This window comes from Pogoniulus pusillus, chromosome 8 (assembly GCF_015220805.1).
Source record: "Pogoniulus pusillus isolate bPogPus1 chromosome 8, bPogPus1.pri, whole genome shotgun sequence".
NCBI lineage: Eukaryota > Metazoa > Chordata > Aves > Piciformes > Lybiidae > Pogoniulus > Pogoniulus pusillus.
In genome coordinates, this window is record NC_087271.1 from 17739855 (window position 1) to 17760389 (window position 20535).

Below are 20535 nucleotides of genomic sequence, written 5' to 3' on the forward strand. Positions count from 1 at the left end.
TGGTTTGTAGTAGTATTCTTATGCCTGGAGAGATGGCTGTGGGCTTCAAGACAAGAAAGGAGAGGAAGGAGGGAAAAAGCTGCTGTTGAGGTAAACAGTAGCCAGATTAATGCTACAGTCATTTTTGAGTGGAAATACTGTGTTCTTTAGCATGTAAATGAGAGCTTTCTGTGTTGTGTGCAAGCAGAGCACTGTTTATATTTACACAAAGTGAAAAAAAGCAAACTCTAAAAGAGAGATAAGGAGAACTCTAAAGGAGAGATAATGACACCAGTATTTCATTATAATAAGCGTTCCCTTTGCCTGGAATGTGCCAGATCCGTCTGGTGTGAGAAGACTTGAAACAAGTAATTGAGTTTAGATGATCTCGGATCGCTCCTTCGGAAACCCTGCCAGCAGCTTATTATCTTTTCATGCAAGTCTTAGAGGAACCCTGCTAGGTCTGCCTTTGTTTTGCAGTTCTCTGTCAGAAATGAAGTAATGGCTACCAGTCACGTCACAGATGAATGGATGACACAAATGGAAATGAGTAGCCTGAACAGTTACATTGTGCGCCGTTACATAGCAACCCCCAATGGGGTGCTCCGAATTTACCCCGGTTCCCTCATGGACAAAGCATTTGATCCCACCAGGAGACAATGGTGAGTTTTTAGGGTCCTGTTATCAAAGCTTTGGCTAATCTCAGAAGGCAATAAGGGAAATATTTGGTATTGATTTCATAGCCTTAGGGTAGGTTTGGGGGTTGTTTTTATGGCCAGTTAGAAACTATTTAACCAGGAATGTTTTCTTGGTGGCTGAAGGGCTGGGTGCTTAAACACAGCCAGTTAAAACCTGCGTTGGTTCTTATTCCAAATCTTTTTTATTTCAAGGGATAGTTTCTGCTTTGTATCCCTGCTGTGGCAGATGGGAGTATAAATATTCGGAAAAGGAGCATCCTCTGTAGGGATTAACTCATTTAGGATTGTTTTCAGCTCCATTTTTGGTTGTTAGTATTTCAGTCTTTTCCATTTGTTTCTTTACAGCAGGTTTCCTCACTAATTGAAAGTAGGAATTCACTGGCTCCACTCTGCACTATTAATTATGCACTATTGTCTGCTTTGGGGAAATATTTGTGTGCATTACAAATGAGATCTAGGGACGTGGGAGTGCTCTGGAGTGTGTTTTGACTTGTGTGCTTTGTTGAAGGCAGCTAGCCAGGTGCTGCCACACTGGGATGCCAGCAAATGCACAAGCCAGCACCACGGCCCAGTGCTCCAGATCTGAGTTGCTCCTGGCCCTGCTGTAGCTCACTTGACTCATGTTTTCCTTGGAAAAAATCATTTCCATAGCTACTGATTTGCTTTTCTTCAGGGTTTTTTCTTTGTTGTTGTTTTTTCTGTCTTCACTGACAGAGAAGATGATGGAATCATACAATGATGTGATGGTTTTGTTTGGAAGAGACCTTTCAGGTTGTTAAGTGAAGTCACTGTTTCTGGTAGTGTTCAAGAAACATGTGGACATGGCACTTTGGGACACAGTTTAGCGGCCATGGTGGTCTTAGGCTGATAATCTTAGAGGTCTTTTCCAAACAAAACAATTCTAGGATTCTATGATTATCTAACTCTGCCAAGTCTGGTGCTGAACCATGTTCCTCAGTACCACATTTTGCTTTCTTTGTGTTGCTTTTGTAAATTAACTGAACACACTTTTACAGTCTACAAGGGTATAGAATCATAGAATCAACCAGGTTGGAAGAGACCTCCAAGATCATCAGGTCCAACCTATCCCCCAGCCCTATCCAGTCAACTAAACCATGGCACTAAGTGCCTCATCCAGGCCTTTCTTGAACACCTCCAGGGATGGTAGATTTAGACTGGAGGTTAGGAAGGAATTCTTTACAGTAAGGGTGGTGAGACACTGGCACAGGTTGCCCAGGAAGGCTGTGGATGCTCCCCCCTTGGAGGTGAGGCTGGATAGGGTCTTGAACAACCTGCTCTAGTGGAAGAAGGACACCCATGGCAGGGGGCTGGATCTAGATGATCTTTGAAGTCCCTTCAAACCCAAACCATTCTGTGGATCTATAGAGTCACATCCAGGTGTCAGACCTTAAGGAAAGGGCAAGTCTATTATTTTCATCAATGTTTTTTGTTGCTGCTTCTTCTTGTGGGTTTTGGGTTTGGTTTTTTTCTGTTTTACCCTTCATTGATTTTCTTAAACCATGGATTTGAAAACACCTCCTTAATTAGCCTGCTCACAGTGCCTTGAGTTTTAGATAAAGTTGGAAGGAAGATGCAAGCAAAGCACTGGTAGTAAAGTAGAATTCAGTCACTTGCACAGTGTAGTCCTGACTTGTGGGTCACACTGGGGTAGGGGAAAACAAAGTACATGTTTCACAGACAAAAGCTTTTCCAACACTTGGAGTTTTATAAAGTTCCTTCTAGGAAGTTTGTAGGAAGGTATTTGATGTGGTTGTGGCTCATTTGAAGGCGAAATAAAGTTCTGCAAGAGATGGTAAATGCTTTCTGACATAGTTAAGACTTTTCTTCTCTGATTTCTGTCCATACAATGTAATTTCTCCTCTGTAACCTAATGTTGCCAGCGTTTGCTTAGAGTTTGAGGTTCTGCTGGCACTGAGTCAGATGTTGTTCTGGGGAGAAATCTCCACAGTGATGATAAACTTTCTGTGCAGAAGTAAATGGAGCTTTTTAATGCAGTTGTACATGCTGAGGAACCATTTCTTAAGCCAGTGTGGGTCCTGATCATATTGAGGCACTCACTGAATGTAAAAAGCTATGAATTTGGTAGCACCTTGTTCCCAGTGGGCAGAATTCACTGTCTATATTTCTGCAGAAGCAAGAGTAGTGTCTTAAAGCTTATAGAAACCATTTTTCACTAATTATGAGTGTTTCTTTTGGCTGCCCTTAGGTACCTGCATGCAGTGGCCAATCCAGGACTAATCACCTTTACTGGTCCATACCTAGATGTTGGAGGGGCTGGCTACGTTGTTACCATCAGTCACACAGTCCATTCTTCCAGGTAAATGATGTTCTGTGGTCTGTGTCAAGCAAGAATGGTCCCAGTTGTCAAGACATGCTTTGAGTAGGAGAGAGATGAGCTCTGCAGCTGCTTCATCTTCAAGAACTGGAAACCAAATCTGGTTTTAAATGTGTTCCTGGATGACCATGAGATGACACCCAAGACAAGAAGCTAGGAGGAGGAGAGGAACTGCTTTCATGAGGCAGCTTGGAGTGTGTTCCTTCTCTGCTGGAAGTCAGATACATTTCATCAAAGCTGTTCCACCCCATGCCATAAGCAGGGACACCTCCTACTAGACCAGGTCGCTCAAGGCTCCTTCCAACCTGGTTTCAAGTCTGAAGCCTCCAGAACATTCAGAAGAAGAGGTGATAGCAGAATTGCCTAACTGCGAACAGAGAGCATGCCACAATATGGTTTTAATTAAAGAGCTGTCCATACTCCAGAAATTGCCTGAGCTGTTTAAGTTTGGCAGTTGTGGACAGAAGCTGTCAGGAACAAGAAGATACTTCAGCTACCCTTACAGCATTGCTAAAAACAAATTGGAGTGGAAACAATGGCCAGTTTCTTTGTAATGAAAACCAAAATGAACATCACAGCCATACAGGAAGAAGCATTTTCTGTGTTAATTAATCTTTGACAGCTTAAAAAAAAAAGAGAGAAATTCTTACGTATCTTCATTCAGAGTTGATCAAGAGCCTGAGCAGGTCCTGTTATGACAAGACAAGGGGTGATGGTTTAAATTAAAAGAGAGAGGTTCAGACTGGAGAGAAGGAAGAAATTTGTTATGCTTAGGGTGGTGAGACGCTGGCCCAGGTTACCCAGAGAGGTGGTAGCTGCCCCATTCCAGGTCAGGTTGTCTGGGGCTTGGAGTAATCTGCTCTAGTTGCATCTGTCCCTGCTGACTGCACGAGGGTTGGACTAGAAGACCTTGAAATGTCCCTTTGAACTCAAACCAGTCTATGATTGTATTGTATGAGTCTCAACATTTCCTTTATTCTCAGTACAGTTAAGATCACCAGCAGGAGAGATGGAGACTGTCTGTGAGCATCTTGTCAGTGCTGGAATGACCCCTTCCTCAGGGACCAGCCTTTGTTTCAGCTCCCTCTGGGCCGGGTCTCCAGCCTAAGGTTGCAGTTTGGTTGGAGATGCAGGCCAAGGGTTGCTTGAAGATGTAGGTTCAGGGCTGCAAGCTGAGGGTTTGATTCAAGACATAGGCTCAGGTTTGGTTGGAGATGTAGGCTGTTTTCAGGAGTGTGTGGTACTAAAACATTTCCAACACAAGCTCTCACAGGTGTCAGAAATGGTGGTTATGCATTTTGGTTTTCACTTAGAAAATTCCAAGAATTTCCCTGAGCACATGGCTTCTGTGCAAGCTCCAAGACCCCACAAAGCTAATTCCCAAACATTGTGTTGGTAAATCCAGATGGCAAAGCCAGCAGAGCCCAGGACACAGCTTTTCTACTCTTCTCGGCTTTGTTTGGGATTTCCCACCACAGGACATCTGCCTGTCTTTCTTGGCAGAAGCATTATCAGCCCTGCATGGTGCTTCTCAGGGAGAAATTTACTTAAGGCAAGCCTGCACTTTAGTAAGGAGAGAGTTGCAATTAATCACAGCTCTGAATTTTATCTAGGAAGCCATGGTTCAGTGAGCTTCAAGAACTTCAAGCTCGTGTGGGTTATTAGAAGATGATTAAAGAGCAGTTAAACAAAGTTTGGCAGATGTGAGTGTGATTCCTGGGTAAATATGACCTCCAAAGCTTATAGTCACATGCAGTTGTAATCCCCAAAGAGGTCTTAGCTAAAGTAAAACAGAGGCGTGGGGGAGGAATCACCAGAGTTAACAGACAGGCTCACATTAGACACTGCTCTGTGGGTTTCAATTGACAGCGGTGGTTTATCTGGAACTGGCTCTTATCTCTCCTTCCCATTTTACGTCCATCTCGCTTCATTTTTGGAGGCTGAGGAATGGAAGATTCATGCAAGAAGTTACTTAAAACAGCTTGTATCAGCAAGCCAGAAGGATTTAATGTGTGAAAATGCAGCTGAAATATTTACAACGTTCCTCGTGGCTTTTTGTCTGTTAGGACAGGGCAGTAACTTCATAGCTCAATGACCTGTCACATGCATTTAAATGGGTTTGTGCCACTTCACTGTCATCTTTCTTCCCGTTCCTTTTCCATCAAATGAGTAATGGTAAAGATAAATTAAATGCAGGTTTTTAGAGCCTGTGTTTAGAAATCTGCAAACGAAATTTGACTGCATCTTCACTGGAGCTCTTTAAAAGCAAATAACTTTTCAGTCCAGTAAAAAGAGCTGGTTTTATATGGGTCAGGGGGTGCCAGCAGCTTCTACTTTGTGTAGTCCAGCTGTGCTGTTCAGTACTCCTGTCTTCAGAGACAAAATCACTTGTAGAAGTGAATTTTGAAAACTGCTAAGTCCAACATGTTTCTCCTTTGTTGTCAACCTAAGGCCCTGATGGAGGAGCTGACAATTTTGTGTCCTTCAGGGATAAGGCATAACTTGGCCTGTCTGTGCCATCTTGCTGCTGCAGGGAGCAAACTCTGAGAATTTGGGTGTTAGAGATGTAGCAGTGACAGGGATTGCTCAGTAGTAGCCTCAGGCTATCCCAGTCCATAATATTTTTGTAACCTGCCATCATACATACTAATTAATTTCCTCTGTTATTATATTAGAAAGCTTTTGTTCCAGAGCCTGGCTGGCTGCTCTGATGCCCAGTGGTGATTTGCACCTTAGATCAAGGGCAGTGATTCAGGGTGTCTTGTGTACTTGGCTGTTTCTCCTGAGGGGAAGGTGGGAATTTACCAGGATGGGAAGTTTTGGGAAAAAATAGCAACAAAAATAGAATTTAGTTTGAGCTTTCAGCATCCAAATGGCCTCAGACAAATGTCAAGATTGTGCATCTGCCAGGAGGGCTCTTGCAGTTGCTTCAGTGATGGTGAGAAAAGTTGAAGCTATATGACTAAGCAAAAGCAGCAGTTTTTTACCTTTACAGAGCTGTAAGAAAATTCCATACATCAGCCTGAGACTCTTTAGTTGGTCTTTGATGTACCAGTTGCTAAGGCAACTGTATATTCCCAAACTGGTGTGTAAAACTAGAAAGAGGAGTGCATTTTGAGTATGGGTGAAATGCTGCAGCTCACAGGAGCTGTCAGCATCCACAGAGACACCAGCTTCTGCCCTTTCCCTAAAGGTCTGGTTTATGGTTGCCTTAGACTGGGGAAGGACAGTGAAGTAGAACATTTGTGATGTGGTTTGAAATGGCACCTGAAACACCAGAGGCAGTGCCAGCTTAACGTGAGTTCCTCATGTCTAATTCCAAATGGCCTTGGGTAGCTGTGCTGCTAGCAGGACAGGATTTGAGGCACTGAACATGATGCTCATTAACCCTAGCACAGAGCCATCACTTGGTTGCCTGGTACAAGGTAACCCATCCGTGTTCTAGTGGTGCCCAGTGGCAGGACAAGGGACAAAGATACTGAGGAGCCTGGAGCATCTCTGTGAGGACGAAAGGCTGAGACCTGGGGCTGTTGAGCCTGTGGAGGAGCAGCCTGAGAGGCTCATCAAGAACTAAAGGACCTTTTGGAGGACAAGAGGATGGGGCCAGACTCTTCTCAGTGGTGCCCAGTGACAGAGTATGGGGCAACAGGCACAAACTGAAACACAGGAGGTTCCATGTGAACAGGAAGAGAAACCTCTTTGATGTAAGGATGCTGGAGCCCTGGAGCAGGCTGCCCAGAGAGGCTGTGGAGTCTCCTCTGGAGAGCTTCCAAACCCCCCTGGCCATTGTGATGCTGGGCAAGCTGCTGTGGGTGCCCCTGCTTGAGCAGGGTGGTTGAAATGGATGACCTGAGGTCCCTTCCAACCTCCACCATACTGAGATTCTATGTCTATACCTTGGCCCACTTCTTTTTTCTTCTGCCTGAAATTGGCAATCACTCCTACACTTTCGAGTTGTAGGGATGTTGCTTCATATTCATGTCATAACACCTTGGGCTGGGCAAAGAGGAGCAGTGTGGAACATAAACTCACCCCACATGGTAAGGATTCAAGTGCTAGAATCACAGGAGCTGCCTCCTGCCTTCACTTGTGCAAGTGGGGAATTTTTAATGCTAATTTCTGTTGCTAAATACCAAATGTCTGTAGGTGATAGGGGTGTGTGTCAGAGTTGAGGGGGAACAGCCTGTGTGCAGGAGGATTAGGTCCTGGCTGTGATCAAGTTCTGGGCTGTCTCCTGCTTCTGGTTGGGTTGTGTGCGGTGCAGTTTGTGTGGAGAGACTTTGGATTTTCAGCAAATAGCTAACACTGCTGAGACCCTTTGCTCTCCATTTACAGCTGTGCTGACAGTTCACTGAAACAGAAGCAGGGTGAGCCAAGCTGAGAGGTGTGGATTTGAACCAGCCCTCCTTCCCAAGTAGGGAACAGAGTAATTATTAATTATTTGTACATCCATTAAAGCCTTCTTTCCTTTCCTCTCTGCCCTCTCTGCAGTGCACAGATGTCATCAGGACATTCAGTGGCAGTGATGGGCATTGACTTCACCCTACGATACTTCTACAAAGTTCTCATGGACCTGCTGCCAGTTTGTAACCAGGATGGAGGGAACAAAATAAGGTAAACCACTTCTTCCAGGCATCTGAAGCCCCTTTTACCCTTCAGCCATGTGACCCACAGGTACTTTCCAACTTAGCTTACTCTAGGATTCTGTTACTTTCATTGTCTGTTCTATGATTCCTGCTCCAATTCATAGAATCATGGAATGGTTAGGGTTGGAAGAGACCTTAAGGGTCACCTAGTTCCAACCCTCTGCCATGGACAGGGACACCTTCCACTAGACCAGGTTGCTCAAGGCCTCCTGCAACCTGACCTTGATCACTTTCAGGCTTGGAGCCTCCACAACCTCTCAGGGCAACCTGTTCCAGTGTCTCACCACCCTCACTGGAAAGAATTTCTTCATAATCCCCCGTCTAAATCTCCCCTTAACCTTAAATCCATTCCTTCTCTTGCTGTCTCTACCAGCCCTTACAAAAGATCCCTTCCCAGCTTTCCTGTAGTCCACTTCAGGTACTGGAAGGCTGCTCTAAGGTCTTCCTGGAGCCACCTTCTTTCCAGGCTGAACAGCCCCAACTCTTGCAGCTGCTCCCTATAGGGGAGATGCTCTGGCCCTCTGATCATCTTTGTGGCCTCCTCTGGACATTATCCAACAGATTCTTGTCCCTCTTATGCTGAGGCCACCAGAATTGGATACAGTAGTCCAGGTGGCATCTCAGCAGAGCAGAGGAGTAGAATCTCCACCCTTGTCCTGCTGGCCACACTTCTTTGGATGCAGCCCAGCACATAGCTGCCTTCTGGGCTGCCATCGACCACTGCAGCTCATGTTGAATTTACCATCAGCTAACACCCCCAGGTCCTTCTGATACAGATTGCTCTCAAGCCACTCCTTGCCCAGCCTCTATTTGTGATATTTATATTTGTGATATTTAATACTTATTTCTATCTTCTCATAAAGATGGGGAATTTTTGTTGTTCAAGCTCAGACTGCCACCAGCTAAGTAAACAGTCTGCAGGAATACAATACCAGAAGATAAGTGCTGAGGTTTTGGGTTATATTTGGACTTCAGTGAAATCCTGGGCAGAGAACTAGTCTTTATTAAATGAACCCACTTCCAGCTCTTCTCTGGTTTGGGTTTGGGATTTTTTCTAAATCTGTGTTGTGGTGTATTAAAAAAACTATCAGGATTTGTGGTTTGGCATGGCTTCCTCCCAGCTAAAAACTAATAATACTCAACAGGGGCAGATGCTTTATTCTGTCTCTGCATCCCCTCAATGAGGAGTTTCAGGCATGTTGTTAAGTGCTTTGTTAGGCCATTCTAATGCAGCAGCCAGATCTGCTGCTTACAGCACACGGGAGGCTAAGAGAGCACTACTCCAGCTATCCAGCAGATATTTGGGGTGAGGGTTAATGTATTTCCACTAAGCATTTTTTCTCTACTTTTTTATCTCTACTAAGCATTTTTTTTTTTATATTAGGAAATATTTCCTCGCTGAAAAGGTCATAAGGGACTGGAACAGTCTGGCCAGGGAAGTGGTGGAAGTCTCCGTCCCTGGTGGTGGTTGAAAGATACTTGGATGAGGAGCTTAGGGACATGGAGTACAGGGAGATGTTTGGTTATGGTTGGGCTTGATGATCTGAAGGTCTTTTCCAGCCAGGTGACTCTGAGATTCTCTGACTCTCTGATGCTATGAGTTTATGATTCTTTAATTCTCTTGATTCTTTTTTTTTCCCTCTGGTTCGTTTTCTCTCTGCAGTCGTTCTGGGGCCATCATCCCTGTCTCCTCTAACATCTCTCTGAAAACACAGATGGTACAGCATCACTGCCTGAATTTCAGTCTGGGGCAGTTGAACAAACCCCAGCCACCAGTTTGCCTGACCCTGACGTGTACAGTCGCATCTATTCTGTGCCGATTGCTTTAAATCTCTGCCTTCTCCCTCGCTGAGCCGAGGTGGGGAAGCTTTCCAGAGCAGGCTGCCATGGGAATCACAGACTTGAAAGCTGCCCCGAGTATCCGCTGGCCCCAGGCAGGAGGCCGGGGCAGGCGGCAGCTGCGGGGCCCAGCCGAAGCCCCGCTGTGCCGGGGGGACCCCGCTGAGCTCTTCGGGAGCGCTGAGCGGCCGCATTAACCTCTTCCCATCTCCCTTCTGCGCCTACCGCGCCTCTTGATCTCGGTGCCGGCTGTGGCGGTGCCGCTGGCTCCTCCGCCTTCCCCAGCGCCCCTGTCTGCGGCTATGGAAACGGGAGATGCCCAAAGCATGAAGGATTAAAGCTGGTTTCTGGATGAGGCCACGGATCTCACATCATTTCCCTGGGAAACTGATGGCAAGAGCTGAAAAGGGGAGAGGAAAGGTTGGGAAGGCAGAGAATGGAACGGGAGTGATTTATCTCCCCGTTCAAATTGAATTCTAAAGCGGGAGGTCATTAAAGGAGAGTGTGAAATCTCTGTTTAATTAGGAACATAGGAGATTAATAAGCTGTTAGAGCTTTCCAAGTTCATTAGGCTGCTTTTATTTCTGGATCTTCCCCGATCAGACGAGACAAGGCACGGAGCAGTTTTCCTTTCTGTTTCTAATCAGTTCCACTTTCAAGTCCTTGATGGTCCAGGCTTGCTTTACCAGTAACAGATGTGAAAGCTTCAGGGAAATACCCTACAGACTCTGTCGAGGCATTCTGCAGTGGATTTCTTTAACGACCCTGTTAGCATGAGAAATGGAAGCCTCTAAAAATCCTGCCTCTACCTGTAGACTGAAGACGATCTTTTGCTTCCCTATGTTTTACTGGAGCCTGGGAAGTGATTGTGCCCCCTGTACTCGGCACTGCTGAGGCCACGCCTTGAGTATTGGGTTTGCTTTTGGGCACCCCAGACCAAGACGGACATTATGGGGCTGGGGCAGGTCCAGTGAAAGGCAAGCTGGTGAAGGGTCTGGAGAAAAACTCTTGTGAAGATCAGCTGAGAGACCTGGACTTGTTCAGCCCCGAGAAAAAGGCTGAGGGGAGACCTTCTGGCTCTCTACAACTCCCTGAAAGGAGGGTGAAGACAGGTGGGTCTCTTCTCCCAAGGAACAAGTGGTAGGATGAGAGGAAATGGCCTCAAGTTGCACTAGGGCAGGTTTAGATTGGGCATTGGAAGAAAATTCTTCACTGGCTGGGCTCTCAAACACTGGAACAGGTTCCTCGTAGGGTGGTTGAAGCCCCATCCCTGGAGGTGTTTAAAAGAGGCAGAGATGTGGTGCTGAGGGACATGGTTGAGCACCAGACCTGCCAGAGAACAGTTGGACTGGATGATCTTAAAAGTCTTTTCCAACCAAAACCATTCTGCAATTCTGTGATTCCAGTGAGGTCTAATGGAAGTCCTCTCCTCTTGTTTGTTGTGTGCAGGTGCTTTATCATGGAAGACAGAGGCTACCTTGTGGCACACCCCACCCTCATCGATCCTAAAGGACACGCACCAGTGGAGCAACAGCACATAACACACAAGGTCTGGCTCCTTTTTTCCTGCTTTCTTTCTACCTTCTCTGGTTTCTGTAAGGACTGTAGAGAACCTGCTGTTTATGTCTGATCTCAAAGGCATAAAATCCTGTTTTTTTCTACATAGGAGCCTCTGGTAGCAAATGACATTCTGAACCACCCCAATTTCGTCAAGAAAAACCTCTGCAACAGCTTCAGTGACAGAACAGTCCAGCGGTTTTATAAATTTAACACCAGCTTAGTGGTAAGCCTGGTTTTCTGCTCTGTTTTGCTTTTGGATGTACTTGGGTTAGATTGGGTTTCTTTTGGTGGAAACTCAAGTCCTTGCCATGATCAACAGAGGAGGCTGGAAGCCAGCCCTCTGTGTGGATTGGCCTCCATTCAGCCTCTCCAAACACAGAATCAGTGATCTGGACTGCACAAACTGTGCTCGCACGAGGAGTCAGTTGACATGCAAGGAGTTATGGATGTGATTGCTGGCCAGCTGTGGCTGATGCCTGCAAAGTCTCATCCAACGTCAGGAAAATAAGAGCACTACTCCTATGTGAGTTGTTTTTTGCTTTGAAGCCTCTGCCCTGACCCCTGCTTTCCAGGTCTGTCTTATGACAGATGTAGTAAAGGTCTCTAGTTTTTGTTAGATGTCCAAATAAATGGATTTACTGGTGTGATGTGTGTGAGCATTTGTAGAGTCATAGAGTGGTTTTGGTTGGAAGAGACCTTCAAGATCATCAAGTCCAACCACTAACCCAGCACTGCCAGGTCACCACTAAACCAAGTCCCTCAGCACCACAACTCCACAGCTTTTTAATCTCTTCAGGGATGGGGACTCCACCACCCTGGAGTAGAGCTGCACTGGATCACAGACTGTCACTGTCAGGCTGTAGGCTTTGGAGAGCTGAACGCTCTTCATCCTCGTGGGTTGTGTGTGTGCTTCCTCTTGGGCTCTGCCATGCTGAGAGCCCAAAGCCAGGGGCTGTCGTCTCTCACAGTGCCGTGAATGCTGACGACAGCGCCACAGATTCACCCTTGCAGGATCACTGCAGAATTATTCAGAAGATGTTAAAGCTCTGTGGCAGAAGCTGCTCTTTAAATAATACTTTTCAATTATCACTGGGAGGAGAAAGTGAGGAATAAGTGTCAAAACCACTTGGCAGTTGTGTCCGAAGACACTGCTTTCTGTCAGATAGGCTTAAACATTTTCCCCACGCTTGAAATACAAACCAAAAGGTGTCTTATTGTGAAGGAAATTGTGTAGGACAGAGCAAAAAGTTCAGACTGTGGCATGCAAATAGGAATGAGGAATGAGGCCGCCTACCTAATAGATCACAGCTGTACAGGCCTGTGGGCTATTTCTTCATGTGCTAGAGAGGTTTCAACAAGTGGCAATGGTGGCTGCCCATCAGAGCAGAGCCTTTTTGTGGGTCTCCGAGGGTTGGCGAGGTGGGGATGGGCCAGTGAGAGATGCAAAGGAGTGAGATCACAGAATGGTTTAGGTTGGAAGGGACCTTAAAGACCATCTAGTTCCAACTCCCCTGCCATGGGCAGGGACACCTCCTACTATACCAGCTTGCTCAAGGCCACATCCAGCCTGGTTTTGAACACTTCCAGGCTTGGAGCCTCCATACCCTCTCTGAGTAACCTGTTCCAGTGTCTCATCACCCTCATGGAGAAGAATTTACTTCTAATGTCTAATCTAAATCCACCTTCTTCCAGTTTGAAGCCATCACCCCTTTTCCTGCCATTCCATGCCTTTGTTCAAAGTCCCAGTCCAACTCTCCTGTAGCCCACTTCAAATATTGGAAATCTGCTAGAAGGTCTCCCCAGAGCCTTTCTTCTCCAGACTGAGCAATCCCTGTCCTCATGAGAGAAGCAACCTGCTGTCAGCAGGATATTGGGCTTCAGGCTGCTGCCATCTCACAATGCTGGCAAACTAAGCATGTCTTTCTCTGTCTTTAGCCAAGTCTTTCCATCCAGGAGCAACTTGGAAGCACAGCTCAACAGGCTGATGGACAATTTTATGTGTGAAGGCAGCACTCTCACATGTCTCATCTCTGTAAGGCTTGCTTGGAAGGTGCAAAGTCTTCAGCTCCTTAGAAAGAGGTTTCTTGCTGCGCTGCTGACACAACCTGTTCTTCCCTAGGGGGACCTGACGAACCTTGTGCACGGCAGTCACTGCTCCAAGTACCGGCTGACGAGGATCCCGGGCACCAACGCCTTCGTGGGCATTGTCAACGAGACCTGCGACTCGCTCGCCTTCTGTGCCTGCAGCATGGTTGACAGGCTCTGCCTCAACTGCCACAGGTGAGCAGCAGATGGGGACATGAACAGACTGCTCCAGGCATTTACTTCTCCCTCTTTCTTGATTGGGACAGTGAAACACATACAGAGAAGTTGTGGATGCCTCATCCCTGGAAATGTTTAAGACTAGGCTGGATGAGGCCTTGAGCAATCTGTTCCAGTGAGAGGTGTCCTTGCCCATGGCAGGGGGGTTGGAACTAGATGATCTTTAAGGTGCCTTCCAACCCAAACCATTCTGTGGTTCTATGATTCAAGGTCTATCAAAACACATGAAATGAAACAAAAACATGCAGTGGAAAACCAAAGTGAAAAGAAAATAGTTATTTTCCTTGTGCTATTTGTAAGAGGCAGGGTGACTTGGCATATCATGGAATCACAGACTGGTTGGAATTGGAAGTGACCTCTCAAGGTCATTCAGTCCAACCCCTCCTGCAGTCAGCAGGGACATCTGCAGCTAGCGCAGGATGCTGCTCAAAGCCCCAAGCAACCTGACCTGGAATGGTTCCAGGGATGTGGCATCTCCCACTTCTCTGGGCAACTTGGGACAGTGTCTTACCATCCCCAGGGCAGGAGTGCAAACGGGCAGAATCCCCTCTCTCCCCCTACTGCCCACACGGCTGGGGATCAACCTAGGGCAGGTCTGGCTCTGTGCTGGCAGCACACAGTGCTGGCTCATCTCCAGCTTCACACCCACCAGCACTTCAAGTCCTTCACAGGGCTGCTTTCCCGCCCTTTGTCCACCAGCTACGGTTGATGCTGAGGATTGCCCCAGCCCAGGTGCAGGACCTTGAACAAACTTAACAGTCCTTTGCCATACTGGCTGAAAACACAGAATATTTTGTTCTTAACATGTCTGGGTAGATAAAGACTGACAGAGCTTGTTTCTCAGGGGCAGTTGCTGTGGATCATGCTCTATTTTCTGGCACAAGACCGACAGTTTTATGTGGATTGATGAAGTTTTTCATTGAGGAGATCCTAGTGTTTGCAGATTTCCCTGACACCGGCACCATGACATGCTTGTTGTAGTGATAAGAACATGCCTGCATCAGTTATCTGCTTTTGACACTTCAGGGTGTGGATAACAGGCCAGAGAGGCTCCATTGTTCTCAGTATTAGTGCAGAATACAGCAATCCTTGTGCTCCTGAGGGAAGGAGGAGGGTTGCTGCAGAGCCTTCTCTGTGGTGAATAGAGCTGCCTCATGAGGTTAAAGTCGTGGTGCATCATCTGATGCGTTTTTCTGTGCGTCTTCTGCCCCTGCAGAATGGAGCAAAACGAATGTGAGTGTCCCTGCGAGTGCCCTCTGGAGGTAAACGAATGCACCGGCAACCTCACCAACGCCGAGAGCAGGTGAGAGCCATGGACTCAGCCTGTGTTGGGCTGGAAAGGACCTTCAAGATCATCTAGTCCAACCCCCACTGCCATGGGCAGGGACACCTTCCACTAGACCAGGTTGCTCAAGGCCTCATCCAACCTGGCCTTGAACACCTCCAGGAAAGGGGCATGCACAGCCTTCTTGGGCAACCTGTTCTCACCACCCTCACTGGAAAGAATTTCTTCCTCATCTCCAGTCTAAATTTCTCTTCCTCCAGCTTCAATCCATTTCTTCTCTCCCTGTAATTACAAGGCCTTGTAAACAGTCCCTCCTCAGCTTTTTTGTAGGCTCCCTTTAAGTATTGAAAGGCTGCTCTGAGGTCTCCCCAGAGCCTTTTCTTCTCCAGGCTGGCTAGCCCCAACTCTCTCAGTCTGTCTGCATAGAAGAGATGCTCCAGCCCTCTGATCATCTTCATGGCCTGCTCTGGACCTGCTGCAGCAGTTGTTGGTTTTCGCTGTTTGTGGTTTGACTGCTGTTTTAATGCAAGCCTTGCCTTTTTTTCCCCAACACAGGAACCCAAGCTGTGAAGTTCATCAGGAGCCAATGACCTTCACAGCCATCGACCCGAGCCTACAGGACGCTCTGCCACAGTGTATCAACACTCAGTGCAACCAGAGGACAGAGAGCGGGTAAAGTGACCCTCTCAGAATAGACTCTTCTGTAAATAATGAAGGGAAAAGAGCTCTTCAGGACATGTTCTGAAGAAAAAAAAGAGAAGAAAGCAGAAGTGTGATGCCACGCTCTTAGATTTTTAGCTACTTAGGTTCAGATACTTTTAGATCTTCACATCCTGTAGCACACACCAGTGATGACATCATGCTGCAGTGCAGAAACAGGAGACCTGTTCCAGTTTGAATTACATAACACCATGGCTCTCTTGTCACACACTGTGACTCTGAGGACTGAGGCAGGAGGCTGTAGCATGGTGAGGATCAGTCTCGTTTCCCAAGGAACAAGTGATAGAACATGAGGAAACAGCCTCAAGTTGCACCAGGGGAGGTTTAGGTTGGATGTGAAGAACAATTTCTTCCCCAAAAGGGTTGTCAAGCCCTGGACCAGGAGTCCCCATCCCTGGAGGGATTGAAAAGCTGTGGAGGTTTGCTGAGGGACACGGTTTAGTCGTGAACTGGCAGTGCTGGGTTAATGGTTGGGCTTGATGATCTTAAAGGTCTTTTCCAACCAGACTAATTCTGTCATTCTCTAAGTGGAAGATTGGCTGTTGAAAGGACCATGAGTTCTTCCTGACACAATGGATAGTGCTGTTGTGCTTGGCTTCTGGAGGAATGTGTGGACTGAAATGTTCACAAAAAGCAGGCAGGACGTTAGTGGTGGTGGCTTTAGGGATGGTAGTTCCCTGTCACCTTCTAGTTTTCTGCTTCTCTGTTCTGCTTCTGGCATTGCATAGAGAAACTTGATGCTTGCTTTTTTCCAGTCATGAGCAGTCTGCAGTGAACTGCTCCAACCAGACTTTCAAAACCTTTCTTCCATCTTCCAAAGGACTGCAGAAAAAGGTTGGGACTGTAGTCAGAGTCCACCGTGCTGAGAAACGTCTCATTGAAGGAAGAGTAAGAACTAGTGGAGGAGTTACAAGTAGAAAGTTCCCTCTTTGCTTAGGCTTAGGGAAAAACCAAAGCAGACTGGGAAGATGCATGCTGAAGGTGCAGGTTCTCTGTGTAACTTCCCATGTAGCACCTGAGCATCAGAACGAGGAGCTTTTGTGTCCAAACATTACTTGTGTGAGGGCTTACAATTGATCTTTAGCCTCCCCCTGTCTTGTGATTGTAAACCAGACTGAGTGAAATGAGAAGTGCTGACTTTGAAAGTAAATATCACCTCCTTTGGTTTGAATTTTCAGAGATTGCTTTGGTGTGTTGGACTGTGAGTGGTGCATGGTGGACAGTGATGGAAAAACCCATCTAGATAAATCCTATTGTGCCCCTCAGAAGGAGTGCTTTGGTGGCATTGTGGGAGCAAAGAGCCCGTACGTGGATGACATGGGAGCAATCGGTAAGTCCACCAGTGCAGCACAGATGCTGCATGGAGCTGCTTGTGTTCAGCAGCCCTCTCTTTCCATGTCAGAACATGCTTCACATTACTTTTGCCTCTCTTGCTAGTGGTAAATTAGTGTGATGGTTTGGGTGTTCCCTGCTCCCCCCCCCAACTTTAGAAATCACCCAGACTAGCCTCAGTCGGCTCTGGAAATATGAATGAAGCTTTTATTTACAGCTAGCACAATATACAAGCAGATATTTACAGTATATACAGTTATAGACAGAAATATACAAGGCAAAAGGTAATACAGAAACACAACTCCCCTCCCAGAAACCTGAGTCCCCAGGAGGGGCTCTCAACCACCCCTTCACCTTCCCCCTGCCCCTCTCAACCTTACCCCAGTCCTAAAGAAGAATAGAGGTTCGGCCAAGAGGTTAAGAAGCAAAGTGGGTTAGGCCAAATGGACAGTGAGGTCAGGGAGTAAGATGTTGCTCAGCCAGCAGCCCAAGCAAGAGTGAGAGAAAGTGGCGAGAGTGTTATCTAATGTTTTAATTTCTTCTTCCCAAGCTCCTTAGCAAGACTTCTGAGGGAAGCAGACATCACCATTGTTTTCCTTTCACAGCCTGTAAGCTAGTTCTTCTCACCAAAACATTCTACCCTGCTTCAAACTAGCACAATTAGCAAAAGTGACCAAGCACTAAAGAAATAGCATCAGGCCACACATTCCTGTCCTTAGCATGGACCCTCTCCAAGTTTATTCTCCTCTTTAAAGTTTGCCCACTGAAGCACCTTGAAAGCACTCAAGATCATCTCCTGTCCTCAGAGATGTTGATTTAAACCTTTCTGCAGAGCATTTATGGATTTTTTTTTCTCTTCTGTTTTGTCCTTTCTGCTTTAGGGGATGAGGTAATCACTCTGAACATGATCAAAAGCGCACCAGTTGGACCAGTGGCTGGAGGCATCATGGGCTGCATTATGGTGCTTGTCCTGGCCGTATATGCTTATCGCCACCAGATACATCGGAGGAGTCACCAGCACATGTCACCTCTGGCTGCTCAGGGTGAGCTGAGAACTCCTGGGAGAGAAATAGTAGGAGGGGGGTTAAAAACAAACAAGCACAAAACAACAACCAAAAGACAAAACCAAATCAAAATAAATCCAAAACCTCTTTTCTTATTTTCACTGGGATGCCTCACACCATTTTGTGTCCTATTTGCTGAACCCTTGGGAAGGTCAGATCCCATCCAGGATGCTTGTGTCTTGCTGCCCTCTCCTGGGTGCAGCCAGACCTACTGCTGCTCAAGGAGAGTCTGCCCGAAAGCCTGTCATCTGCAGTACTTGTCAGGAAGCTGAAGTTAGGCTCTTTCTAGAGCTACACCAATAAGTCCAGCTTCACAGCTTTCTGGACCTTATCATGAGGTATCTGTACACAGATTGATGAGACCACTGAAGCCTGAGAGACAAAACTGTGTCTGGAGGAAAGGATTTTGGTAGAAAGATATAGAGAAGTGTGCTCAGGGCTAATTAGCTCCATATTTGATTATCCCCCAACTCGGTTTGGAAGGAAGTGAATTGATTGAAAACCCTAAAGCCTGTTCCTCCCAGGGGAAGGCGTGTGCATCACTTTCCTGCTATTCTCAGCTTGCTGTGCTCTCTTGGAGAAGAAGCACAGCAAGCCCAGACAGCCTCTCCATTCCCAGGCTGACAGGCATTAGTAAGCTGCTCCATGATTTTTCTCTTTAACAGTTGCATTTTTCTGTTTGTAATGGTGTGTAGAAATGTCAGTGCGTATGTCGAACCTGGAAAATGATAGGGACGAGAGAGACGATGACAGCCATGAAGACAGGGGAATCAGTAAGTACCAAATCACTTTGCTGTAAAAAAGATCTTAGCTTTAAACCAGCCATTTCTTTTTCTAATAGAATTAGAATTATGAGAGGAAGCCCTGTGCTGATAAGCAGTAGAAAATGAGCTGGAGCTTCCAGTTACACCTTTGGTGTGCACCTTTAATCTCATGCTAAAAAATGACGCCATTACTAAGCTCGATTATGTGTGGAAAGAGGTCATTCCTTACACCCTTCCCATCATGACCGCTTCCAGAAATAGCTCAAATCAACTTAAAAATTGCACTTGTCACAGTACAAGATGTGGGAAGCTCCTGCCATTGTTCAGCCTTGGAAAGCAGAGGCCACGTCTGACATGTGTGGTCAACAAAATACATCAGTGAATCTTATTTGGGTTGAGCTGGGATGTTTGCACTTCTATAGCATTAAAAATGGCACTGTGTGTGTGATACTGGGGTGCTATCAGATGAGCACTTGAAATCTGGGAAAGCTTCAGAGTCAGACCAGATCCATGTCTCTGGGCCCTCACTAAGACAACTCAAACAATGCCCAAGATTTGAAACTGTCAGTGCTCAAAGACTGCAAACTAAGTGCATCTGAGTTTCATGGCTTGCATCTACTGCTTCTCCAAGTCCTTTCTAGCTTCATTTGGAGTTGACTTTCAGTGCTGCCGCAGGTTCTGCAGCATTGGCGCAGCAAATCTCTAACTTCTGTTGATCCGAGCAGGTGAGGTGAAGGAGTTCAGCTGGATCCTGATCTGTTCCACATTTAAACACCATCTTTTGACTCCTCTGTCATTGGGCAGTTGCCTCGAAATAAGTGGTATTGGAGAAGAAATAGTTTGCAGGAAGACTGTTGCCCTGTACCTGATTTGTCCCACGGAGCTAATCCAGCACTTTGTCACAAACCAGTTGTGTTTCCTTCTCTCTGCAGTCAGCAACACTCGTTTCATAGCAGCGGTGATAGAGCGGCATGCCCACAGCCCTGAGCGCCGACGCCGCTACTGGGGACGATCGGGGACAGAGAGCGACCACGGTGAGACCTTCGGTCACTGCCCTGGCCCGGGGTTAATGATTGTGCTCACTGCACTTCAGGTGTCTGTCATATTGGGGACAAGACTGACATAACCAAACCAAAAACCTTTGCTCCTTATTGCTCCACAGCAGAGTAGTTTTGACACCCTTGGGCTGATGATACTGTCCAGTAAGGAGCCAGTTTTGTCAGGGTGGTAGCAGGGCAGCAGCTCAGTGCTATGCTGCTCCCCTTTGTTATGGGTTCTGTCAGCTTCAGTGGGTGGCCACAATACAGACCAACAGAATCACTGAACTATAGACTCATCCTGGTTGGGAGGAAGAGACCTTTAAGATGATTTAGTCCAACTGGTAATCTAGTACTGCCAGGTCACCATTAAGCCATGCCCTTCAGCACCACATCGACATGGCTTTGAAACCCCTCCAAGGATGCAGACTCCGGCACTGCCCTGAGCAGCATGGACCAAGCCTTGACAACCCTTCTGAGGGAGAAATTGTTCCTCACGTCCAACATAAACCTTCATTTGTGCAACTTGAGGCCATTTCCACTTGTCCTAGTGCTTGTTCCTTGGGAGAAGAGACGAACACCAGGCTTGCCCCAACCTTGTTTCAGGGAGTTGTAGAGAGCCAGAAGGTCTCCCTTTGGCCTCCTTTTCTCCAGGCTGGACAAGCCCAGTTCCCTCAGCTGCTCCTCACCAGACCTGTTCTCCAGATCCATCACCAGGTTTATTGCTCTTTTCTGGACCTGCTCCAGCACTTTAGTGTCCTTTTTTGAGTGGGAACTGAACCCAGAACTCAAGGTGCATCACCAGTACTGCACTGGGGTACAGAGGGGCAATAGATTCCCTGGTCCTGCTGGCCACAGTATTGCTGATCCAAGCCAGGATGCTGTTGGATTCTTGTCACTTGGGCTCAGTCTGTCACTCTGGCTCATACTCTA

At 46.8% G+C, this 20535-nt stretch overlaps 1 protein-coding gene across 2 annotated transcripts in view; it reads left to right on the plus strand.

Moving 5' to 3' along the window:
- Positions 1 to 20535, plus strand: part of CACHD1 (cache domain containing 1) — a 145226-nt gene that overhangs the window by 111864 nt on the left and 12827 nt on the right. Inside the window, exons 15-26 of one of the 2 annotated variants that reach the window (XM_064147405.1) lie at positions 460 to 641; positions 2905 to 3015; positions 7525 to 7647; positions 10968 to 11067; positions 11185 to 11301; positions 13198 to 13358; positions 14617 to 14703; positions 15241 to 15357; positions 16584 to 16735; positions 17619 to 17780; positions 18497 to 18574; positions 19498 to 19599. In XM_064147405.1, the coding sequence (XP_064003475.1) occupies positions 460 to 641; positions 2905 to 3015; positions 7525 to 7647; positions 10968 to 11067; positions 11185 to 11301; positions 13198 to 13358; positions 14617 to 14703; positions 15241 to 15357; positions 16584 to 16735; positions 17619 to 17780; positions 18497 to 18574; positions 19498 to 19599 (1492 nt within the window). The remainder of the gene's footprint in view (positions 1 to 459; positions 642 to 2904; positions 3016 to 7524; positions 7648 to 10967; positions 11068 to 11184; positions 11302 to 13197; positions 13359 to 14616; positions 14704 to 15240; positions 15358 to 16583; positions 16736 to 17618; positions 17781 to 18496; positions 18575 to 19497; positions 19600 to 20535) is intronic. The other variant, XM_064147406.1, reaches the window with a different exon arrangement.